Genomic DNA, 26,640 nt, shown 5'->3' on the forward strand with positions numbered 1-26,640 from the left:
TGTGGCTCACAACGGTGAGTGAAGTGATGAGCGTTTGAAACGAGTCAATCATTCACTCGAATTTTGCTATTCAAAGAATAACAATAATAAGATCGATGCGACTCAAGATGGTGCTGCTCTACCTTAGGTGGTCCCTACATCTGGCCTGGCCCCTCGACTAATCCCGGGCCCGTGGATTCATCCGTCGATTTCTCGCTGCGTTTAAACAAGCAACCGTGATTCGACGATTGTTTATTACAACAAAAAACTAAATCGGTGTTGTTGATGTATTTTTGTTGCAGCGATTTGAACGCGAACAACATCACGAGGCTTGGCAAGACGGACTTCGCGGGTTTAAGGAACCTCCGTGTTTTGTAAGGGCACACTCTACCCTCACTCACTCACTCGCTCGCTCACTCACTCACGCGACTCGCTCACTCACTCATGCGATTAGCTACTCACTCATGCAATTAGCTACTCGCTCGACTCACTAATCACCCGTTCATGCGACCCGCTCCTCACTCATGTAATTCGCTCGCTCACTCACCCATCCACTCATGTGACTAGTCATCGATCCCATGTCTGTCCTCGATCTGTCCTTCTGATGTAGACATACCACCATTGCCCCCGACTCTAAAGCTTAGCAGCAAGAGGCTCGATGCTCAGTGATCCTCTCCTGTGGTAGACAAATGTAACCGTGATAATAACTCAGGAGAGACAGAGGGTTTTTTTGTTGTAATATAAATATCGGGTCCTCGCGACCTGCACCGCGTGGATCTCAGCGCGTTAATGTACTTACGTATGTTGAACTTCTTTTGCACAGTACGTAGCCGGCCGCGCTGATCGATCTAGCAAACTCAGGTAGAGTCGCTTGCGCACTGCGCGCGTTGACGGTGGCGACACAAAGCACCCCCCCCGCCCCCACGTGTGTTTGCGCCCTCCCCAGCATCTCTCGCCGTTGACCCGCCGCTCCGGTGTCGACCCCCCCCCTCCCTCCCCGTCGCAGGCACCTGATGGAGAATCAAATCACGACCATCGAGAGGGGCTCATTCAACGACCTGAAGGAGCTGGACAGACTGTGAGTAGCAGAGGCCTTACACGCATCCCCGTTACTCCACCACTCAAACACAGATGGCCTTTAGCCAATACGTATATATGTACCGTGGGGGTGGACCGTGGGGGTCGATGGGTCACGCTTTACTGTGCGGGCCCAGCACGGGTCGGGGAAGCTGGAGGGAGCCACGAACGGTTGCCGCTGACGTTAGCCGTGGCTGGGAATCGAACTCAAGTCTACCTGGTTCGTAGTTCGCTGTGGGGCAAACAAAACCACTGCGGCGATGCTGCCCTTCCCCGCCCCCCCACCAGTTTGGCGTGAGCGAGCGGGTGCGTGCGTGCGTGTGTGCATGCGTGCTTGCGTACGTGCGTGTGTGCGTGCGTGGACGGAGGTTGATGAGAGGGTGAGTAGGTTGTGAATGTGGGGGTAGTGAGGCAGGTCGATGAGTGACAGCACAAGAGACGATGACACTGGGTGGGAAAGGGTCCGGGCCGGGTTCACTCTGCCCATTATTTCTCAGGGTCAGTGAAACGAGTAACACTTTGTTGGGGAAGTCAACAGTGGTTGTCACGTGGATAGACTTGACTCCGCCATATGGACGTGGAATTTCCACCACTGGCAGACTGACTCGGGGCTGTGAAAGAGGAGGAGGAGGAGAGCTCTACCCCAAGGGTCAGTTGAGCATTGCGTGCGGCAGCCACAGCTCAGACCCAATGCAGGCCGACGGGAGGAGCAGTGCAGGCAGACAAGATGAGACCTGGGCTCTTAAAATACCACAGGTCAGTCCTGCAGAGCATTCCCCAATTAACCCAGTAATGCAATTAAATAACACAATACAGCATAATTGGTTCATTTGCTTAACATTTTGATTCTGCTCCCAAACTCCATCCTCTCCTTCCAGTCACCACCGCACTCTGCAGCGTTCCCAACTTCTGCCCCGTTGGCTTCGGAGCCCCCCCCCCGCTCCCCATTACCGCCCCCCCCCCGGGCCCCTCCCCCCACCACCAATCAAATGTAAATGAGGACAACATTAGCAGACTTCCCTGGAGAGGCAGGTCACGACGACCTTGGCTGTGCGCTGTCGGCTGGTGCCTTCAAGGGGACGGGAACACTGGGATGCACGCTGTCTCTCTGTCCCATTGCAATTTGACTGCCAGCACCGTGTTTGCTTGAGCGTGTGCTGCGCAGAGAATGGATACGTTCGAGGGGGGGCCGGGGGGGGGAGGAAAGCCACGCGTTTACGGCTGGACAGAAAGAGCAGAGTTAGGAAAAAGTGATCGGCCTCGTAAACAATGTGATCTCTACAACGAGGGCCAAATTATTTAAAACACGAATCATCGCGTAGGTGTAATGTAAACCCTAAACCTCAGTTACAAGTTATATAGAATGGCAAGACCTGTAAACATTTCATGCACAGGAACATTCGGGTAATATTAACGCGGGCCGCGTTATACAAGACGGCAATACCTGTAAATGCATAATGCAACATGTGGCTCAGTTTAAACAAGGCACAATTTGAGAGAAAAAAAGAGTAATTTGAGAGAACTTGGCCTTTCCTCTTGAATCGCTACAGAGATAGCAACAACCTTTAAGCCTGGACTCCAACTCAGGGTGCCGACCAGAGTTCCATTGAGGGGAGTGGTGGTGCAGCGGTTAACATACTGCGCCAAAAACCCAACGACCCTAGTTCGATTCCCGCTCACGGCCACCAACGCCAGCGACGAGTATCTGAACCGGTCCTGGGCCTCCACTCGGTCGGCTCGGCCTTAAACGAGTACCTGGTGCGGTGTGTAAACATCGCCACTGGGGAGACAAAGACGGCCGGACGTTGCTACTGCCCACGCACCCCCTCGTGTACCGTGTGCCGGCTTTCATAGGTCCTGCTCACTATCAGCACTTGCCTCTACAATCTGTTGAGGTTATACGGGAGATCAATGGTTTTAGCCACTTGAGAGACGCCCCTGAAGACGCCAACTGTCTTGCGACAGCAACTGGCTCTGGCTGTACAGTCCTGAAGGCCCAGTTGAAACGGTGAATCGAAGCCGGCGTTACGACGATCCCGGCCTTCGGCCGCGACGAACGCGCCGACGGGAGCCGCGGCGTGTGGCGAGCACCACCGCCGTCGTTACCGCTTTCTACCCCCTCCCTCCTCCGCCGCACCTCCAATTGGCTACGTAGGGTGGTGCGAAAGAAGTTCAACGCACGCAGCTCAACGCGGCTCGCCGAGCAGCAGCGAGAGTTTGACGGTAGGGGAAGGCATCTGTGGGGTCTTCCTCACCACCCCCCCCCCCCGCCGCCCCCCCCCACCCCAGGACGGCACCGCGATGATGGTGTGTGCTCAGCGCGTGTTCGCGAGCTGACAACGTCAGCGGCCGTGGAATGCAAAACTCTCGCGAAATGAAGAGGGGGGGTGGGGGGGGGATAAGAAGGGGGTGAAAGGAAGACAGAATCCCCGCACCTCCTTCATTCATTTTCTCTCAAACGGAGAGAAAAATCAATTTCCTTTCCAGACCTCCCTCTCTAAACATTTCAACATTCTCTCGCTTGTTCCTGCGGCTGTCGGGAGTCCACAGGTCACGTCGCGTCTTGCGCGGCCTCGCTTATTAAACACCGAATGACCTCCTCCTCCTCCTCCCTTCACAGACGCCCCTCGCTCTCCCTGCACCCCCCCCCCTCTCTCTCTCTCGTGTCTACACCGACTTCGCATCCCTCGCCTCCCTCTCCCCGGCTCTCCCTTTCTTCCCTCCGTGTTCGCTCTCTCTCCTCTCTCTTGCCTCTCCCTCTCGCCTCTGTTGCTCCCTCAATAATCTCTCTCCTCCCTCTCCGCTTCTTCTCTCCCTGCTCTCCCTCTCTCCTGGCTTCTCTCTCTCTCTCTTTTCTTTGTCTCTCACTCTCTCCACGGTCTTTCCATCGCCTTCCTCTCTCGAACTCTCTTCTTCTCCCTCCCTCTCTCCGGCTCACCACTTTTCTCCCTCCTCTCCCCGACCACCTCTTCTGCTCTCTCCCTGTCTCTCTCCCCCTCTTCCTCCTCTGTCTCTCCCGCACTCGCCTGCCTCCACCTTCTTCCCCTATCCCCCCCCACTACCCTCACCTTCTGCTCCCCTTTGCTCTATGTCCCGGAACCCGGTGTTGATTGAGCAGAGAACGTTGCGTGAAATCTACTCTGGTTAAGTTCATTCTTTCGGCTGCCGGTCAGTCAGGTTGTGTGTGCGCGTATATAGGGGTGTGTAGGTAGGTAGGTATGTGTAGGGGTGTCTGTGTGTAGTGGTGGAACGCTTCTCTGAATAGGTGCGTGTAGGTAGGGGTGCCACGTACATTGCGTGTGCGTGCGTATTTGCTGTAATGTAGCGGTTAGGGCACTGCGCGACGAACCTGCCGACCAGAGTTTCATTCCCGCTCACAGCGAACAGCAGTTACGATTATCTGAACCGGTCCTGAGCCTCCCCTAGGTCGACTCGGACTCAAATGAGCACCTGGTGCGGTGTATAAACATCGCCACTCGGGAAACTAAGGCGGCCGGGCGTGGTGCTGGCCACCCACCCCCTCGTGTGCCGTGCCGGCCTTCATAGGTGCTTGCTAAAGGCACTTGCCCCAACAGTCTGTTCAGGCTAGATGGGGCATCTTTGTCTTTGATCAAAGTGCACCTAGCCTGGTACAAGTGCTGTGAAGACATTGCCGTCGGTGGTGTCATTGGCGGCGGCTGTGTTATTGTTGTGCACCAGTGTGGTCCCTGGTGCAGGGAATAAAATTAACCCCCCCCCCCCACCATATCCCCCCACAATTTCTTACTCATAGCCCGGGCCCCTCCAGCCCCTAGCCCCTGGTGCAATCGCAGCGCCTGCGCACTCGAGAGCGCGCGCTGCGCCATTGTCCCAAATCCACTTTCCGTGCGAGCGGAGCGGGATCTCATCTCGGGGTCGAAACGCCCCCCCACCCACTCACCACTCAACAGCCCAAGCATTTGGCGGCGAGCCAACGCTTGTTATGGAAATTGTTCCTTTCCCTTGCAACATCCTGGAAGCAGTGGGCATTATTAATTAATAATAACAATAATAATTAAAGAAACCCACCACTACCACCACCCCACCCGTGCATCCCTCTGCACGGCTTCTGCTCGAGTCTGGAGCGTGAGAGCGAGCGCGTGCTGATTTGTCTTCCTGCTGCTGAGCGGTCTTCATGTGTTAGAGTGGCGATGCCCTCCGCGCTGCGTTCATGTGTTAGAGTGGCGATGCCCTCCGCGCTGCGTTCATGTGTTAGAGTGGCGATGCCCTCCGCGCTGCGTTCATGTGTTAGAGTGGCGATGCCCTCCGCGCTGCGTTCATGTGTTAGAGTGGCGATGCCCTCCGCGCTGCGTTCATGTGTTAGAGTGGCGATGCCCTCCGCGCTGCGTTCATGTGTTAGAGTGGCGGTGCCCTCCGCGCTGCGTTCATGTGTTAGAGTGGCGATGCCCTCCGCGCTGCGTTCATGTGTTAGAGTGACGATGCCCTCCGCGCTGCGTTCATGTGTTAGAGTGGCGATGCCCTCCGCGCTGCGTTCATGTGTTAGTGACGATGCCCTCCGCGCTGCGTTCATGTGTTAGAGTGACGGTGCCCTCCGCGCTGCGTTCATGTGTTAGAGTGGCGATGCCCTCCGCGCTGCGTTCATGTGTTAGAGTGACGATGCCCTCCGCGCTGCGTTCATGTGTTAGAGTGACGATGCCCTCCGCGCTGCATTCATGTGTTAGAGTGACGATGCCCTCCGCGCTGCGTTCATGTGTTAGAGTGACGATGCCCTCCGCGCTGCGTTCATGTGTTAGAGTGACGATGCCCTCCGCGCTGCGTTCATGTGTTAGAGTGACGATGCCCTCCGCGCTGCGTTCATGTGTTAGAGTGACGATGCCCTCCGCGCTGCGTTCATGTGTTAGTGACGATGCCCTCCGCGCTGCGTTCATGTGTTAGAGTGACGATGCCCTCCGCGCTGCGTTCATGTGTTAGAGTGACGATGCCCTCCGCGCTGCGTTCATGTGTTAGAGTGACGATGCCCTCCGCGCTGCGTTCGAGCGTCGCTCCGTTGCTGCGTCCGGCAACCCCAGGGGATGTTCGGCGTGCGGGCGTCTATCGCTTTTGTTTCTTGTCGAGAGGGCGATCCGATGACGACGCCCGCCACCCCCCTGTCGCTACCCCCCCCCGCCACCAGCCCCGCAGGGTCCCGCAAAACTCTCCGAGACGGAACGAGTGGCGCTGGCCATGTTGACCGTGAACCCGTGTTCGCTAAGCGTCGTGCTGACCACGCAGCCCCTCGTGTGCCGTGCCGGACTTCATCGGTGCCCGTTAACAGCACTTGCCCCAACAGTCTGTCAAGGCTATGATGGGGGATTCTTTATCTTTGCCATCGCACCATCGTCGTCGTCGTCATAACCGACGTCGACGACGCTGGCACGGCCACCACGATGGCCCCAGCACCACCGACAGTTGCAGCGAATGAATTCCCTCTTGCCGCGAAACTTGACTTCAGCTGGCACGTGGGGCAGCCCCCAGTGGGAGGCACATTTGTTGAGCAGGGCGATGTGGAGACCCAAGTCTCGACTTCGCCCGAGCTGTTTGACACGTTGGTACGGAATAGCCGCAGTGGCACGAAGCCTCGGGCCTACACTGACCCTGGCTATTTGTAAGTTACGGCAATGGTGCTATGTTGATGAAGAAGTTATACCAGCAGGTAGGGCCACTTGCCTGTAATGTCAATCTGTGGTGATAACGCCTGTTGTCAGGCAGGGTTCATGTGTGTGGGGCGTTTGGGGGGGGGGGGGATATCTGCACCGGTTCTCGAACCGTCCCTTCACCAACCCACTCTGACCAGTGCGGTGAAGTATGGTCAAACGACCTCGACGACTCACGGCGTGGGAAGGGCTTTAAAAAAAAAGTATTTATTGTATTCCACAAGTTGACTGGCGAAGGGGCCGCACACACTTATGTAACAACAACGGCAACATGGCAACTCCTGACACTTTCACGTGACGCGAGTATTTTAGAAGCCTTCAGTGCACCACTCGAGTCTGAGACACATTCCACAGTACCATGAACACCACCGCTTTTGATAATCCACGAGGTTAACTCGTGCCCTAAAATACCACATCAATTCCCGAGTAAGGTCATCTGGCTGAAACGTCGAGTCCTGAAAGAGCCTGCCAAAGCGGCAGACGACGGCGTCGCGAGTCTGTGCGTGGCCACTAGAGGGGGCCGTCATCGATTAATGTCACTCGTAGAGACAGCGATGAGGGGGGGGGGGGGCGGCGGGGCTGACGCATCGACGATTAGTCACGATTATTTAGCTCGCGATGTGGTGAATGAAAAGCACAAAACAATTGGGACGATAACATTTGTTTTTTTTAAAGCTCTGAAAGACAAATGTCAGAATAATTTCCCCCAACATTGTACAACTAACTCAGATGTATGTGGCTCTCGTAGTGAAGAAGTTGTGACAGTACGTGCTCACTTACGTGCGCTTCAATCTCAAAATTCAAATAAATCGCACCTCGGTGTGTTCTTCTCCGCTCGCGATGCAGCTCGGTAGCTTCACCCCGGGAGCAGGGGTTCTCAACCGGGGCTACGAGGCAGCGGGTACGTGAGGCCATTTATAAATGCGCCTTAAGACTGTCACATTCGTTGTGTTTAATGTGCTTACATTATTGACGATCATTACTCGTACATTTATTGATGGGAGCCGCGAGAAACAATTCAACAAGGGGGACAGTCGTCCATATAAATGTTGGGAACCACCGCCCTCGACAATCCTCTTGTTCCCTCTACCACGACCAGCACTGACATCGTCGCTACAAGCGAGCGCGCAGGATCGCGAGAGGCAGCGAAGATTTGGCGAGGCCCACGCTACGTCCGGCGGTGGATTGAGCATGGCTGACAACGATGATGATGCTGCTAATGATGAACTTTTCCTCTCAAGTAAAAGTTAGCCCTTTCCTCGCGCGTGGCATTGAGCGAACTAAATCCACTCACTTTGCCCCGTGAAACTTGGGGCACAGTGGATCGTGCATTTTCTTCCTTTTTGTAAATGTGCTAAAAATAATAATTCTTATTATAATGATGTGCAGCTCATTGTGAGTCCACTGTGCCATCAGCACCCAGTACGGCTCACCCCCCTCACCCTGCCACCCCCACCCTCGCCCCCCCGCTCAGCCTCATCTCCAGAGCTTCCTTTTCCGCACACAAGCGTAAAATGTCACAAAAAGGCGACGTTTATTTTGGCCTGCCACTCGGCCGCGCCCGTTGGCTCTGTGCGAGAAGTGTCACTGTGCCGTCGCCACGCATCACGGTCGTGTGAACATCACAGCGGCCCCACCCCTGCCCGCCCGCAATGCTCACACGCAGACACACACACGCGAGCGCGCGCGTGTGTCTGTGTGTGCAGGTGATTGTCGCTAATAGGACTTGCCCCTGCAGTCTGTGTAGTCTATATGGGGGATCTTTGTCTCTGTGTTTGTATGTGTGTGTGTGCAATGCCAAACTTCATAGGTGCTACTCATGAACAGCACTTTCCCAGACAGTCTGTTAAGGTTATACGGGGGATTTTTGTACTTGTGTGTATACTTGTGTGTGTGTATATGAGTGCGTTCCGGCCTTCATAGGTGGTGCTCGCTAACAGCACTTCACCCAAAAGTCTGCCAAGGCTATACGGGGGATCTTTGCCTTTGTGTGTGCTTGTACCTTTCCCCTTGAACTTCTGGAGTTTCTTTATTTTACAGGAAATTAGAGCCGAAGAAAACAGAGGTGAAAAAAATCAGTGGACTTTTTGGACAATGTGGTTTTAATATAAATGTATGAAATACCAAAGCTAAACACAGAAGGGCAACAGCAACGGCCTACGGTCACTTTAGTCACGTCTGCAAGACATCTGTGCCAGGCTAGGTGCACTTTGTGGCCATGTGCTGTATCGAATAATGGCTGTTATGGGGCACAGCGTGATGGGTTTAACAAACGTGCTGTGATTGGCAGATGGATCAACCGAATTCCCCACGGGTTGCATGTCCGTAACAAGAACAACAACAACCTTCGTTTACCACTTAGTGGTGGTGACGTCGCCGCGGCGCTTGTACCAGGCTAGGTGCACCTCGAGGCCACGTGAATTGTGGAAGACTCGCCGCTGGCGGGAGGTCACGGGATAGAGCCAGGTGCCGACGGTTTACTGACTGAGATGACTGACAGTGGCGCCGCCTGTGCCACACAAACTCACATACAAAGACAAAGACCCCCCCCCTGCACATATAGCCTTGTAGACTGTTGGGGCAAGTGCTATAAGCGAGCACCTCTCGGTCAGTGCACGTACACCGACGCTCCTGCGCTCCACTCACGTGAAGACGAAGGTCTCCCACATAGACGAAGAGACCCGAGCATGGCCAGCACGGCTGGTGTGGCCGTGATCAGCATCACACCCGGCCGCCGCTGTCTCCCCAGTGGCCTCCGCTCTTCACAAACTCAACAGTGGCCTGACGCAAATGGGGGCAGCCTGAACATAAAAGCAGCGACGCACACTCATCAAAACGTCGTAACCCTGAACGGATACAACAACAACAACAAAACTCTTTTTAACGTGCTTCTCCGTCTGCCCCCTCCCCACTGCTGTCGCCCCTCCACCCGGTGACCTCGCAGGCGTTTGAACCGGAATCGGCTTCAGGTTCTGCCGGAGCTGCTCTTCCTGGGCATGGACAAGCTCAACCGACTGTGAGTCACGTGGCTGCCCGGGCACCTTCTTTCGCGTCCGGTCGTGACCTCCTCCTCCTCCTCAATGCTCGTTGGTCGGAGGAAATTCCTCCCGCCCCTTCCCTCCTGCCACCCACGCCCCCCGCCCCCTTCTCGTGCTCGTTCACGTGTCGTTCGTTGTGACGTCGATCATTCACGCCGTTCGAATCGCCCTCGCGACCACGCACCTCGGCGAGCGCTTGTGCGTACGTACGTCGTTTCGGTGCCCAGTGAGGTCCGCAGAACGCGCGGGCGTCGTGCAGGCGAGACGCGGACTTCCCGATGGCGCCGGGTGGCCCCGTCGTGCCGGGCGGCCCCGTCGCACACCACGGTTCCCACGCTTCCTCGGTTCCCAGCAGCAGAAGCAACAGAAGCAGAAGCAGCAGGTGTGGTCTCGACTCTGTCTTGAGGCAGAGCCGTTCGTGTGATAAGATAATGAGCGAGTCACTCTTTGTGCAGCAGAGTTTAAAAAAACAAAAACATATTTTTTCTGTGCCCGCCCGTCCGTCTTTGATAAACACACGCAGAAAAATAGGCGAACTCGAGAAAGTCAATATTTGTGCTCCTGCCGTCATGTTCCCCAGATGCGCGTCTGCACGCTGATCGTGATCTCAGGCAGGCTCAAGGACATTACATTCTCTCCTGTCGCTCTGCCCAGCGGGTGATGCTGATGCTGATTCTGCGCTCATCCTGCACTCACTGGCTTGTGCCCTCTCTCACCGTTGTTTGCTTTTTCGTTGCTCCTGCTATGACCGTCGTTTTCGTGAACTCTTACGCGTGTATGTTGAACTTGTTACGTAGCCAACTTCGCACCTTGCTGCTTCCACCAGCGTCGAGAATTGAGACTGCCCCGTTTCCGCTCTCATCCACGCCACGCACGCAGGTCTAAACGTTCCTCTTCTCTGGAGCTTCTTCCCATCGTCTCTATCCCTCAAGGAATGTGTGTGCCTCCTATCTGCTGCACCATCATCAGTGCCCTCTCTCGCCGGCTTCGGGACTCCCTCCCCCCGTCTATTTTCGCCTCCTGTCCAGTCAAGAGGGCAACAACGTTGCGGGCCGATTGACATTCTAGGGCTACAATGAACTCCAACGAATTCTATAACCTTTGGAGCATTTGCGTAGAAACACAAACAAATATCCTCAGCACATCGCTCTCCGCTTGCTCCTTGGCACCGGGACGCTCGGGCGGAAGGGGGTGGCGGGGCGGAGTGGAGCGACGACGACCCTGGGAGCAAGGCGAGACACCCTGTGCCGCGTCGGTCGTTATCTGGGCGCTCGCTTGCCTTGCGTCGCAACTCCAAGTTACTCCGCCGTGGCCGGTGGCGGGGGGCGGCGCTCGCTCCGCGGCCCCCTTCCCGCGGCGTCGCGGCCACGCGGGCGGGAACGTTCGTGTCGGCGTAGAGCCACGCGCGCCGCGCCCCCTGCGAGCGAACCGTGCGCCTGAATGTTTGCTGCCGGTGGTGGGGGCGGTGGCACCTCCGGTTGGACGGTTGGCTACGTACGGTGCGAACGAAGTCCGACGTGATGTATTTTTTCTCGGGTTAGATCGCGAAAATATGAAAAATGTGCCGTTTAACCCGCCGCCACCAACCGACACAGCCAACTCGTAAGGGTTGTCACGTAAACAGAACGTGGCCAATTCGTCACGAGTACAGCACACCGGTGTGTTGGAGAGCCAAGCCACAACATTTACAATCTGAGTACGACGTTCTACGTACATACACAGGTCGCTGACCCCACGGGGGAAGGGATTAAAAAAAAATTAAATTAATCTGTCTCCATCCCCGACCGCCGATTTGGCGGGGGGGCGTCCGTCGCATCCCTTGCGCCCCCCCCCAGCACACCTTTCGGCGCTTTCATTTCATTTCGAACGCCCACGTGGACCTTCACCAGCGATGTTTGTCCCGCAACATGAAGGAGGGATTCCGCAGAGTCGCACCGTCGGGTGCCGTGCTGAGGGGCGGATGGAGCGAGGTCAGACGCCGGCCGTGGCGCTGGCAGAGGTGGGGGAGGTGGGGTTTGGGATGGAAATTGGCAAGCGGGATTGGCTCATCGTCTCTCTCATCGTCTCGCTCTCTCTCTCTCTCTGGCCCCGTGCTCTTTGCAACCCCGGCTCGATTCAGAATCTTTATTTGTCCCGGAGCAGGAGGACTACGATACCCGGTGCGTGGTGCGTACGAACATCGCCACTGGGGAAACAAAGGCGGCCGGGCGTTGCGCTGGCCAACCGGCCCCCTCGTGTTGCCGTGCGCCGGCCTTCGTAGCTGCTGCTGCTGCTCGCAGCACTTGCCCCTACGGTCTGTTGAAGGCTATACGGGGGATCTTTGTCTTTGATGTTTGCAGTGAATCCCCTCGGGGGAGTGTTTGTGTTTTTCGTGACTGTGAGCGCACGAGCCACAGAGGGCACCATTTTGCCACTGACCTTTGAGATAAATTTGACATTTTTGGGATTTTACTCGGAAGACAAACTCTGTTTGTTAAAAAAAATATTATTATAATAACGGCTCAGAATTTTCCTTCCTCGGTTGATTTCGCTTATAAGACCACATGCTGTATATGAGTTGCTTTTTAATTATAAATAGTACACATAAATTATCAGTGTTTGCCTCCCTCACGGCGATGTTTTACACATCGCACCAGGTGCTCATTTGAGGCCGAGTCGACCTAGTGGAGGCCACGGACCGGTTTCAGGTAGTCGACACTGGCGCCGGCCGTGAGCGGGAATCGAACTCGCGTTGCTGGGTTTGTAGCACAGCGTAGAGCGATCCACTGCACGCACAGAGACACAAACACACACACATTCGCATGTGACAAGGAGAAAGGCATAGTACACATCCCAGCCTTTTATAGTACAGCACTCAACAATATATATATTTTTTAAATTAACTCTTCACCTGTGGAGGTTGTTTCATCTTTATTCTTCATAATAAATATTTTTACTACGCTGCAGTGTCTATGCCATTAGACGCCACTGCTGCTGCTGCGTGTGGAGAGAGGGTGGGGGTTGAGAGTGCGGCCCCCCCCCTACCGCCCCCCTCTCCCCCACCGCCCCCCCTCCCCCCCCCTTCCTCGCTCAACACACGCATGCCACATGTGGTCCCGTCAAGTGGTCCGTGCATTGGCGGCTCGTAAAAAAATATTCTTTGGTGGCTGAAATCATCATCATCATGAGCAGCAGCAGCAGCCACGGTCGATCCACTGCTGGATGAAGGCCTCCCCAAACTGCCCGCTGCCCCTCGAGATCCTGCGATGTAACGATCCGCCCAGCGCGCCCGTGCAACGCGTCCCCGAGCATTTCTACTGAGGAGGTGCAGAGTCCATCAGCTGTGTTGAAAGGGGCGCCACGTGTTGAACCCACGTCGTTGTGTTGATCAAGCCGGGAGGTAGCGGCAGAGGACGAGGCAGCCATCGCCCCTTTCCCTAGGCAGGGGGTCGCGAATTGGGGTCGCTCATTCTCCTCTGCTGCCCCCACAGTCTGGAACTCACTTCCCCCCTGCCATCCGTGCTGACGACTGCCTGTCCCGATTCAAGTCCCCGCTCAAGATCTTCCTTTTGCTCTTTGCCTGACTTCTTCTGTCCCCCATAGGTTCACACAGAGACTAATATACTCAAATAGGGGACCCATACTCACACAGAGACTAATATACTCAAATAGGGGACCCATAGACTCACACAGGGGACCCTTCCAGCGATGTGTCCTGCCCAAGGCCACTCGTGAGCACATTTTCTCTCGCTGAATACATTTTCTGTGGGCAACAACACGCGGGTTCGCCCCCGCATCGCCAAAACAAAGGAGCCGAGCCGATGCCTAATGCATCGCGCTCGCCGCTCGCCACTGAGTGCACTTCTCACCGAGCCGTCCCCTCTGATGTTGTAGCCTCGGCTGGGCGCGGGATTTGCATTTTAAAGCGACGCGGTGAAGTGCGGCTGGGGGGGGGGGGCTCTCCATGCATGCGCACGTTGCCAAAACGCGCGGAGGCGATCGCCAAAACCGTTAAAGCGAAATACAGAAATGAAAGCTTCTCGGCGGCGGCGAGTCGTCTCGGCGCGCTTCCACGCCCCTCCCGCTCCCCTGCCTCTCTCCCAGGCTAGTGCGCTACTTCTCCGACTTGGTGGTTTATGAATGAGCGTTTCTTGAAGTTTCAATTTCATAATTTACCGGTGCGTGCGGCTGGGGATCGTCGCGCGACTGTCCAGAGATGGCGACGGCTTGAGGGAGGCATTCATCCAGCAGTGGACTGCTGCCGCTGCTCGCAAATATGTATTTATTCATCTGCGTGAACTTCCGCAAGCCGCAATTGTTACGCTTTTACTCTCCTCGCCGCCTCGTGTAGTTCGGTTCTGCTGTGACAAATCCCCAAAAGTCAAGGGGTGTTAGTGTCATCTTTCCTGTGACCTTGAAGGCCGACCAGAGTGCTTAGCGTCACAAACGCTGCCAGTTACTTGAAGCGCAGCCGTCCGTGCCCACCTCGTCGCCTCCATGGGCCCAAGCCTCGGTGTCTTTGAACGCTGTCGTGGCGCGCAAGAGCGCTCGGGGCACAGTGCGGGCGATGGGGGCAGCGCATCTCTTGATGCGTTGGCGCTTCCGATTGGCATGGTTGGTGACGTAGGGTGCGAAAGAAGTTCAACATACATGCGAATTCAGTGAGGTTGTAAGCCACTTAGGGAAAGAGGCGATGGGAGGGAGTCGAGCCTGATATACAGGAGGTCGTAGGTTCGATCCCGACCCTGATTCCTGTTGTGTATTTGAAGTTTTCATGTCTCTCTCCCCCTGGTCATGTAGATTTTTCTCTCGTTTCTCTGGTTTTTTCCCCACACATTTAGAATCGACATGCGTTTAGAGTATGCGGCTGATATCAATTTCTACACGATGATAAGCCACTTCATTGAACTATCGTTCGTGATTGCCAGGTCGCTTCTGAAAATAACTATATTGCTCGGTGGGCCTTACCTGCAAAAATAAAAAATTGTTCATAGTTAGGTCCTGCACCACGTTGGTGGTGCCACGCAGCGTGGGCAACATTGAAACGGGGTCAAGGCGTGAAGGTCACGGGAACGATCGTCGTATTCTGATGGCACGTGAAGTCCTAAGCGACGGATATCGTACAGCGGCATAATTAGAGAGGCTCATGGAGGGCAGCCTGAAGCGTCGGGTGAACTGCAGTCGAGTGGCTTTCGAGCAAACCTTACTACGACGTACGGCCAAGCAGCAAGACAAGACGGTGAGAGTGTGAAATCACGATCACAGAGTCGAGGAGGGCCACTGGTATCGCGACGGTCGCCGCGCACATCCGTCGTGAAACGTGCGACGCAGCCAGGAGGCCGAAGTCACCACGGTCCTCCATGCAGGCGCTCGAGCCACGGCTCGCTCACTCCGGTGCGGGGAGCCCGTGCCGCCGTGGCTTCGTCGTCGATGGCGTCGTCGCTGGCGCTTTGAAGTGCAAACGAGCGGCGGAGATGATGGAGAGCCGGCGGCGGGTCAGGGCGCCACTTGCCGGAGTCCACGTGGGCATGCCCGGCGCGGAGGTCGAGGCGCTCCCGAGCGGGAGAGCGCACGTGCGGTGTTTTTTTGTTTGTTTGTTGATAACTTAATCCGCAGCTGGAGTCCACGGCGGGGGCGGGGGGTGGGTGGGGCCTGCCTGTCCGAGGGAGTTACCGGTGACGGGCGCCGAGATGGCGATCGCAGTTTCTTTGCGGCGTTACCGAATGGGCGGCGTGTGTGGACGGAGCGACCGGCGGAGCGACGGCGGCAATCCCCCGGTGTGGCTCGAACTCAGGTCGGAGTTCTCGGAGAGCGAATCAATGGCGACGAGGCAAATCAACATCGAATTTGTCTCGTTGTTTGCTCTTTGATAACACTATTGTAACACGATTTTTGTCCCTGGGTAGTAAGTGTTATTTTTAAATTCTCATGCCTAAAAAGTATAGAAAATGGCTATGATTCCCCACAAACTTTGCTTTTGTGACCAGGACTTTATGTGAAGGAATGACACAAATGCACACTTTTCTCATTAAAAATATGTACATTTCAAAATATCACTGTCCTGAATTTTTACTTAAAACTTTCGTGACTGCAGGAGGTAGAATAATAATTATTAATAATAATGATTATTTTTCTATCTACGTGACTTTACCGAAAGAACCAAATAATATCACTGTCCTGGTCACAAAAGTAACGTTTGTGGGGAATAATATCCATTTTTGTACTTTTGAGGCATTAGCAATTAGGAAATAACACTTACTACCCAGGAACCAACAAAAAATGTGTCACACAGTGTAATTCTAGGCGGATGAAGACGAACATCATTCGCAGGGGATGTTCCGATACTCAGACGGGAGCGGTCGTGTTTTGTGAGTGAGTTAATTGAGGACGAGTTTTTTGATCGGGTGGATTTTGCTGCGAGAGGACGACCACGGAACGGGGAGATGGAGCGATAAAATCAGCTCGTGTGCAAGCACTGAAGGCGGATTGTTACATCAAAGAACCGTGAGATATGGCGATGACTTGAGGGGGTTGGGGGGGGGAGGATGGGGGGGGTGGGACACCCTACATCCCGCAATGGATTGATTGTGACTTACGATGATGATGAGGTTTTGAGAGGTGGATCTCTTAGGGAGGGACAGGAGGATTGGGGGGGGGGGCGAGATTTATGGGAGAGGAGAAATAAAAAAAAATGTATGGCGAATTTTGATGGAACGATTTTTGAGTAGCTCATGTTTCAGAGGATGGTTTTCACGACGGTTTTGTGTTCTTTTGAAGAGAGACAGAGAGAGAGACAGAGCGAGCGAGCGAGCGACCCTTTTCTGTGCCGCTCCCATTCTGACGGTCGTGTGACCATTCGCCGCTAAACGTCGATCCGCCATAGTTATTGTATCATCATCAACATGGCTGCTGAGCGCAGTTATAACGGGCCAAATCGCCAAGCGGCTAGCGACGACCAGCACTCTGAGTCAGGTTCAGAGCGTAACGAGCCAATGGACGCGACGGATCGCCGCGGGCGCCGAAGGCACCGAGAACACAGCGGAGCCGTTCGCTAAAAATAACAAAATTCCTGCTTCGTTTACCTCTCGCAGGACGAAACTATAATCCCACAGCGGTGGGGGACACACGTGGAGAAAATAATAGTTTGATTTATAGCATATTCAGTTTATTTATAATTGGAACGTGGGCGTTTGATTGGCTGCCAAGTATCCTGCGTGGGTTTTAGAGACCTCTCCCGACCGTGTCTCTCGGTTTTTGTTTTCAATCTCGCGTTAATTAATCAAAGTTGATTGCTCTGGTTAATTTTTTTTTCGTTTGCGCTGCTTAAGTAGCTGGATAATTTGCTCAATTGCCTGGCGGCAAGCGAGCTCAATATTATCAAAACAAGATGTGGAGGTGGCTCTCATCTCCCCCCTTCCTCCCAACCCCCCCCCCTGCCCCCCCCTCTGGCCTCTTGCCCCCCCCCCCCACCTCAAATCATATTCCAGTTGTGCTGCGAAAGGTGATGGCACTTTCTAAATTCGCAAGTCTAGCGGGAGAGCAGGCGCACCCACCACCTTGTGTCCGAGAGAATATCAGCCCGCCGACGATGATGCCACAGTTTAACACGTAGCAGAGGAACGCTTTCACGACCAATATTATCCGTAACAGAAGTTTTTTTTTGGGGTTAGATCGTGTGAATATAAATATTTACTTTAAGCCGCCACCATCCGACGTGGCCAATTATTAAGGTTTGTCACGTAAACAAAACATGTTATTAGTTCACTGGTTGTGTGTTGAAGAGAAAATCCACAACAACATTTACAATTCGAGTAGGACGTTTCGCCGGTAATTACAACCAGCCTCATCAGGCGGCAGCCTGAATTGTGAACAGAACTACTTCCAAACTCGCTTCACAAGTTAAGAGGGTTTTTTTTTAATCCACCAACTAGCGGCGCGTGTTTTGTGTTGCCCTGCAGAGTGGTCCATCGCAAAGCCATCTAAGTGACAATGTCGCACGATAGATACAACACGCACACACTGCCTCCTTCAACACGCACACACAGACATTCCCACGCAAAGAAACTCATGGGAACAGTTGCACACAACAACGGCAACAGGAGCAGCAACAACAGTCGCCGTGCACACATGCGCTATCGCACACGCGTGAAAAAATAAATGCGCATAGAATCACTCTAAAACAAATACATTGCTGTGTGCAACTTACCTCGGCTACAGCCCGGCTCAACTCATGGAGCGACGGTGGCACGGCGGCCATGTTACGCAGGGGCCTGATGCAACAACGGCAGCCATGTTGCATCAGGATTGTTTTCCTGGCAGCTGATTGGCTGGAGTAGAGGGAGTGATGACGTAAACCCTAGGGACCACTGACTGCGCGTCCATCTGTTCAATCTGGCTGGGATGCATACGGATACTTCAGGTTTCGCACTCCCGTACCGCGCACAGTCTTGGACCCTGTGCGTATCGCTGCCCGCGAGGTTTTTCCGCAGATCTTCTGTAGCGAGTCACCCAAGTCATCAAAGACACTACCTCTGAAGAGGGCACTTCGTTGCCCACGGACTTTTTTTTTATTCTTTCGTACGGCTGATGTAGATGCTGAACAACATCTAGAATTTCACCTTCGGGCAATCTGGGCTCGGCCACCTCAACGTGACATTGTAGATGTTGTTCTGTGTCTACACCAGCAGCCGTACGAGGGAAGAAGACCATGGGCCATTACGAGGCTCTCCGAGGTAGCAGCGTGCCCCAGTGCAGGGAGCGGATGTCGTCCGTTAGACCTCACACACTAACCTCGACACCCTCCCTGGGGGGCTCATTACATTAAAGGCGGGGAGGGGGGCCCGAGTGTGATTACAAATAATACTTTTCACTGCAGTGAAAGTTAGTGACCAGGCCAACTCCACATAACACGGCCCCTTTCCAAAACATATTTCACTTCCATAAACATTTTTCTTCCTTTTCATTATTCACTGCCCCCCGACCGCCGGCCCCTCCCCCCCACCAACATTCACCCCATCACACCCCAGTCCACCCCGATCCTCACGTCACCCACCAACCCAACCCACCAACCACCAATCCCATGCTTTCTCCAGTACATTCCTGGGTGTGATGGATTCAAAGGGGTTGGGGGGGGATGAACTTCGTGGTAATTTACTGAGAGGCATTTTCCTCGGGCAGAGCGGTTGGTCCCCAATGACGACTCCTTTTGGTGGGAGTAGCTTGTAGCGAGTGAAGTTATAATTAGTTTGTTGTTGTTGTTGTGTCTTGGTATTGGCTGTGCCCGTGGCCATGTATAAACGATTTTTTTTATTGTTCCAGGTAAGGCCCACTGAGCGAAGTAGCTATTTAATCAGAAGCGACCCGGCTATCACAATGTACAGCAGCTAAATACTCTAAATGCACGCCGATTCTAAATGTATAGGGAAAAACCAGAGGACTCGGGAGAAAAACCCACGTGACCACGGGGAGAACACGCAAACCTCAAATGTACAGCAGGCGTCAGGGTCGGGATCGTACCCACGACCTCCTGTATACCAGGCGATGTTGTTAACATCTTGCCACTGCGGCACCCCGTAACCACGTGTCTGTCACCATGAACGTGAGTCACTGCTGCGTCATGTCGTCGCGATTCACCAGCGAGGGCCATTGGGGAGCGGATAGAGAGAGAAATCCACATCGCCCGCCGCTCACTCAAGTCAAATCCCACCGCGCAGATGTGCAGGCGGTGCACAAATCACGCCCAACGAGGCAGCAGAGCCCACAGCACACATAGCACAGCGTACCGCAAACAAACACTGTACGTACACAGTGCAAAGTGACATCATATGAATGTTGAACTTCTTTAATGCAGCGTATTTAGCCAACCGTGCTAATTGGAGGTGTGGGGGAAGGACGACAAACGGAACACTGAAAGCAGTTCTAAAGAGATTCGTTTGTTAAACTAGATTTTGAAGTGCATATAGCTCCAGTGGCTTCCTAATATCTGGAGGAAGAGCGTTCCAGACGGCCACAAAAGTGCATCTGAAAGCGCCCAATGCAGTGCCCACCTTTGTTCGATGGCTGCCCCTCAAAGGCAAAGCACAGCCGATTAGCATACCACGTACAACGTTTGGGCATGGGTCCTGCCTGGTTTGTGCAAGTACTGTAGTGATACGGGGGGGGGGGCGGGGGGAAGGGGTGGCTGCCCTTCACCTGACCGCCCCTCACCTGGCCGCCCCTCACCTGGGAAATTTCCTCACCTGGCCCCCACCTCGCCGCCACATTTCATAGCTCGGTGAGTGGGGCCCCAACCGGAGCGTGGACCCCCGGTGCAGTTGCACCGCCTGCACACTCGACGGCTATGCCCACTGTCTGTCTGTCTCTCTCATCTCCCTCCGTGTACACTCGACCATCCCACACCCAGGGTCAAACTACTTGCACCACGCAGCCGGCCCGCGAGTGCTTTGCGAGGCCACGCATTCCGCTCGGGCACCCTGACACCTGCAACAACACTCCCCCTTTTAATTCGAATCCCGCAGCCAATTTGTGATATACGCACGCGAGCCGCTACACGCACACTTTGCTCGCACACGCACACACATTGTCCGGCCTCTCCCGCTCCGTGCTGAGAAGTGAACACGTTGGCTCGCGGTGTCCGGTTACCCGGCTGCAGCGGCCGCTGTACGTGAGCGGTCGGGGCCTCGGTGCTTCGGCGAGGGCAGAGGCAGAGGCCAGAGAGGCTGCGGTGAGAGTGAAAAGTGGGAGGGGGTGGGGGGCAGTTGTGAACTCTCATAGGGGGAGCGCGCTAGCCAGCCAGATACTAGCCCTACTCATAGCCATGATAGCCAGCCACACACTAGCTGTACTCATAGCCATGAGAGCCAGCCAGACACCCTCCCTACTCATAGCCATGATAGCCAGCCACACACTAGCTCTACTCATAGCCATGATAGCCAGCCAGACACCCTCCCTACTCATAGCCATGATAGCCAGCCACACACGAGCCCTACTCATAGCCATGATAGCCAGCCAGACAGTAGCCCTACTCATAGCCATGATAGCCAGCCAGACACCCTCCCTACTCATAGCCATGATAGTCCAAGTAAATAAATAACAAATCCAATATATATATATTTTTACGAGTGGTGCAGGTGTTAGCCGTAACGTTTTTTTTCTTGCGGCTAATTTTAGAGCGGCGTGTATTCGCGCACTCGTACATCGGTGTGTAGTTGTCAGCTGCTCACATCTCGGTGCCCCATTGGGTGCTCGTTTGAGGCCAAAGCGAGCGAGAGGAAGGCGTCAGGGTGAGGTTGAGACCGGAGCCCTTGCCACCGTTGAAAGCTGTGGCTGGGGATTCGAACTCAGGTGGTTGCTCGCACGTACACAAATACACGCACGTGCTGCACTCACTCACACGCTCACAACATAGACGCGCTCGTAAGACGCTTGCACACAAATAAATGCATGCTCATACAAAGACAAAGATCCCCCGTGTAGCCTTAACAGTCTGTTGGGGAAAGTACTGCTAGCGAGCACCTATGAAGGCCAGCACTGCACACAAAGGGGGTGAGTGGCCAGCACCACGCCTTGCGGCCTTTGTCTCCCTCCTGGCGATAATTAGACACCGCACCAGGTACTCATTCCTGGCTAAGTCGAGCTAGCGGAGACCGAGGACCGGTTCAGATGATCGTCACTGGTGTTGGCCGTGAGCGGGAATCGAACTCGGGTCACCGGGTTAGTAGCGCAAGCGCGCTAACCGTGATACTAACCCATATAGACAGACACACACAGACATACGCAGACGCACACGCAGTGTAAACATGGTGGCGGCGGTGGGGGTGAAGGTGGATGCCCAATCAAAGCGTTGGCCACATTATGGATTCAATAATTGATGCTTAATGGGGACATCGTAAACCGCAGACCAGTGGCACCGCGTACCCCGCCCCCCCCCCTGTTCACACCGCACTTGAAACGTCGCATCGCCACAGGGGGACGCGGGCGAGTGGCAGCATTAATTGATTTAAATAACAGAATAAATTAACGCGCATTGAATCACCGCTCGCGAGGAAAGAGGCTGTGGACGTAGGCGCTCGGGGCCAGCCGTGCCATGGATTTTCCGTGCAGCGACGCGTCATCAATAGCGCGTCGATGTAAGTCGACGCGCACTCGTTCACGACACATCACGTCGTTAACGTCAGAATGGAGTACGTTAGATGGAGCAGCAGCAGCAGCAGCGGTCAGCGACTGTATGTAACAGGGGGAGAAAGTTGAGCCACCAAAGAAGCTCGTGGGAGCGAAACGTCGGACATCGTGCCGGATGACACGCAGCGGGAACCACTACCCAGGAAAATAAAAAAGAGAACACAGGACGGTTGTTACTTTTGTTTTCCTGAATGAAAACCGCGTTGGCCCCGAATCGCCGCGCCGGTGAATCGAGCGCGAGAGGGAGAGCGCGCGCCTCGCGAATCCCTCGTCGTTCGCACATTCGGCAGCCGGAGGGGTTTGGGGGGGGGGGTGGCGGGCGTGATTAATTGGAGGGGGGGCCGCTCGTGTATTGGATGGGGCCCGCAGGGCTTGTTTGTGTAAAAGTAAAAAAAAAACGTATAATTCCCCCCACTGATTTAATGCCGTAATGAAAGTATCCCGAGCGAAGTTGCTGAGCGACTGGGGCTGATTTATGCCGGGCCTCTGGCTCCTGGGCCTCGTGAGCTTGAAGTCGTCTCCTGAAAAACGAAATATTTTAATAAACAAAAAAATGTCAAACTTCCTCCACCTAGTTAGCAAACAGTGCCAAGTGCTGCGCTGCACTCTGCTTCTCATCCGGCTGGACGCGCGGGTATTTAACGCGGTTGTGCGAGCCGGTGGGGCGGGGGGGGGGTGCTTGAGTTTGTTTTGTTTAATTCCGAGTTCAAGTTGAATCCAGGCTCCTATTGTCACCACCGCCGGAAACGTGAACCCGTTTATAATGTACGGGGGCGATCCGTTTGCGGTTACCCCACTAAGATCATGAACCTCAATCCTCATCATTATTAACAACAATCGTCATCCGCCGTGGTGAGTCCAACGCTGGATGGAGGTTCTCCCCCAAGCCGCCTCCTGTCACGCCTGCTCTATATTTGGAGTTTTGTGGCATCTCTCTCCACGTGGTCGCGTGGATTTTTCTCCGGGTCCTCCGGGTTTTCTCTCCGCATTGAGAACGTCACGCGTTCAGAGTATCTGGTGGCTGTACATTTCCACAATGCTAATCCGCTTCGTTGAGCCATCGTATGCGATAGCCAGGTCGCTTCTGAAAAAAGAGCCGCATAGCTCTTACGAGGTAAAATAAAAACAGAAATAAAAAGTTACCTCACCATACTTCACCATTCTGTGCCAAACGTTGCGAGAACGTTTGGCACAGACGATTGCCTACGGGCCGGGACCGTGGTGCGAGTGCGCCAACCTCTACGCCACACCGCTGCCCCCGCTCACCAACCTCTACGCCACACCGCTGCCCCCATTCACCAAGCCGCACTGCCCCCAGCCTGGTGAAGTGGGAGAGCGGGGCGGGGAGGGAGTGGGGGAGGGAATTCATCCAGCAGTGGATTAACAAAGGACCATTCATTAATATGAAGGCGAGTGGACTTCTTTATGAAAGTGCAGGGGGCCGTGATTTTATTGTTCCATGTTTAGTTTTCTGTTTCACCGCGTGAATATTTTACTGAGAAGTGGAGTGGTAAGGAGTGGACTCCCGGACGCCGTGGGATGCCCTTCTTGCTGCGCGATTTTAAATTTGCTCGCAATCCCGCGGCACACGGAGGGTAATTGATTTCTGCACGCAGAAACGGGCCCGTTAATATCTTTTAATGAAACACACTCGGTTCATCTCGGCCCCCCCCCCCGCTCCACCCCCCCCCCCCATTAGTTATGGACCTTTTGCCCGCCAGACAATTCCACGGTAACGGAATTACAGCTCGGTGTCACAGGGACGTCGGTCGTGGTGACGCTTTCGGGCGGAGCGAAGCTGATCATCTCAGGATAGATAACAGCGGGGGGGGGGGGGGTCAGGGGGTGATTTTATCGTCGCTGTCTGACACCGCATGGCGGCGTTGCTCCTGTAATTCTGTTACCTCGGAAGCGCCCGTGGGGGGTTGGCTGTTCAATAATATTTCGGTGATGCCGTCTCAATTCCGGATGTCAAAATCATTCCGTGTTGTTGTTGTTATTATAAAGGCGATCATGCTTTTAGAAAATGCGTCGTCACGACCACATCCCAGCACAGATGACGAGACTGCTCAGTTCATTCGAGTTCGTATGACCTCGTGGGTTGTTGCTTTTCTTTTGAAACCATCATCACCATTTCTCCCTTATCAAAAAAGGTGGACAGATTATTTTACATCTGAACTAACGCCTCTAATTGGTCGACATTACTAAGCCCCAGGTAAAAAAATAAACCCGCCACTTTATAAAAAGCCACTCTCACGCCGTGGAAGTGACGCTGCCTTTGATCCCGAGAGCGGTCGCGTCCTCGCGTCCTTTATTGGTGGTCCTCTCTGACCGCAGTGGGCACGCGTCCCCTCGTGACCTCTCAGTGCCTCGCCTTTTGTAGCTGAACAACTGAGCTCGTGTAACGAGGGGGTTGAGGGGCGGGGGGCAGCTTGGTTGATGCGGTCGGCCGGTGCGGAGGGCAGCGTGGATGCGGAGGCTGGGGGGCAGGGTTGGAAGTTGGGGGGGGGGGGCGGGGGGCTGTAGGAGGTGGGGGAAGAAGGGGGTGATGGTGGTGGGGGCCAGGCCAGGGGCGAGCCGGCTGGACACAGAGGGCCCATGGGCGACCGTCCCCGTGGCGCGCTGTGGACTGGCGTTTGGAGGGCCGCTGGCCGATGGCCAACGGTCCCCTTTGTGTCGACTTCAATTTGAGGCCCGCTCGGACGGACTGTCAAAGGAACTCGCACGTCTCTAAAATAGATAGGCAGATAGACAGGTTTATACACGAGTGATGCTGATGTGACGATTTTTTAAAAGGGAAATTTGGAATCGTTTGATAATTTGAAACCTACCAAATATTTATATTTTTTTGGAAAACAAAAAATGGTGATTTGTGCAGCTTTTACAGATGACGGCCCAGTCTAGGAACGGGGCCCTGGCGCGAGGGATGAAATGGGCCCCCATCCGTGCCACAGTGCAGTTGCACCGCCTGCACACTCGACAGCTACACCACTGCCATCACCCCCCCCCACCCCCCGTGTGCATTTCCCAGCCCCCGCTCTGCTCCTCTGCAAGGCGTGCGGTGGTGACAGCTCTCAGGAAGCTGCGCGCTCGCAATCCGCCATGACGGGCCCGGCACAGCAAAACGAACCTCCGGCCACTTAACTAACGCCCCCCCCCCTCCTCCCCTCCCACCACCACCACCACCACTTCCCCTCCTGCCCTCTCTCTGCACGCACTCAGCCTTTGCCGAACAACGGAATATTATCGAAGGGCAGTGGCGTTTTCCTTTTTTTTCTCTAATTTTTTTTTGTTATTTTTCCACCAAAAAAAAATTGCAAAACAAACGACGGAGGGGGTGGGGGGGGAGGTAAAATTATCGGTGCGGCGCTGGGCCTGTGTAAATATTTGACTTTGACATGATGGTGCTTGGTGCACCCCCCTCCTGCCCCCCCCCACCGACCCGTTCTCTGAGTGGAGTGCGAGTTAAGTGGTAAAATATAATGAAACAAAGCGCGCCAAGCAAGTGTCTGGTCAGCGTCAGCGCGAGAGGCCCCGAGCCAAAAAGATACGCGTCCTCTGGCATCGCTCGATTAGGGGTTCTTGCCAACGCAGACGGGGAGAGGCCGGCTGGAGTGGAATTTGTAAAATGAGAGGTTATGTCAATTAATAACGTTGTTTTTCATGGTAGCGATTAAGATAATTGATGGTGTGTAATAATGGCCATCATTTTGATAATTATATTAAAATATGAATTGCGGTCACATTTTCTTCTTCTCTCTCTCCTCAACGTCCTCTTTCTTAATTGCCTCTTGCGACCGCAAAACATTTGCTGGTTCTGCCAGGCACTGGGAAAGATTAAATACCCCACAGAATCTTGGCCGTGGATCTTACATTATTCTTAGCAGGGAGCTCTCGCCGCTGTGAATGGGAATAATGAAGCCCTGGGCTGGGAAGAGAGAAATGAGTAACTTCCTACTACGCGCCAGAAGGAGAAGGCCAAGATATATTCTGCAGCGACTGTTGTATTTACTGGAAAACTTCTCCTAGATTTATTGCATTTTGCCACGCGCGTTTTCCCCCTGAAATTTCCACGCAGTTGTCTTACGACTCTGTTTTTCTTTGTAATCCAGATCCCCCCCCTCCCCACCTTGTAATCGAGATGCCTCCTCTCAACGGCTTCTCACATGGGTCGAACAATAGAACATCTCAGCTGAGCTCGCGCAGTCAGGCCACACAGCGAGAACAGAGACGAAGGGGGCAATGGGCGCGCAAAGCCGAGGTCGGTTGGATCGACGGCCTCGCTATCGACGATGGTGCAGGCGGTGCAATTGCTCCGGCGACAACTGCGAGCGGGGGAGTGGAGGGAGCATGGGCCACAGGGACCCAGACACCAGGCTATGGAGAAGGGAGAAATGGAGTACGAGGAAGTGGGATACCCGTTTAATTCCTTTGCAGCGGGGCCCGTGCCAACGCAGCTGAGCGAGCGCACGTGGGAGTTTGAGCGGCGTTCTGCTCGTCTGCCTCATCGCCTCACTCCCTCATCTACCTCATCGCCTCACCCCCTCGTCTGCCTCATCGCCCTCACCCTCTCGTCTGCTTCACCCCTCCCCCCAAACAAGTTGTGGCGGTGGTCACGGCGCTGGCTGGGGGAACATGTGGGAAAACACACAGAGCGGCCCGGACACCCGCGCCGCTGGGCGCCACTCTAAACATTTAACGAAACCCAGAGAGAG

The 26,640-nt window shown here is 54.5% G+C and overlaps 1 protein-coding gene across 1 annotated transcript in view; it reads left to right on the plus strand.

Annotated features, from left to right (window-relative positions):
* LOC144931374 (slit homolog 2 protein-like) overlaps positions 1-26,640 on the plus strand; it is a 242,288-nt gene that overhangs the window by 8,921 nt on the left and 206,727 nt on the right. The window contains exons 2-4 of the mRNA XM_078855179.1: positions 282-353; positions 986-1,057; positions 9,673-9,744. Of these exons, the coding sequence (XP_078711305.1) occupies positions 282-353; positions 986-1,057; positions 9,673-9,744 (216 nt within the window). The remainder of the gene's footprint in view (positions 1-281; positions 354-985; positions 1,058-9,672; positions 9,745-26,640) is intronic.

Source organism: Lampetra fluviatilis, chromosome 4 (assembly GCF_964198595.1).
Source record: "Lampetra fluviatilis chromosome 4, kcLamFluv1.1, whole genome shotgun sequence".
NCBI classification, from domain to species: domain Eukaryota; kingdom Metazoa; phylum Chordata; class Hyperoartia; order Petromyzontiformes; family Petromyzontidae; genus Lampetra; species Lampetra fluviatilis.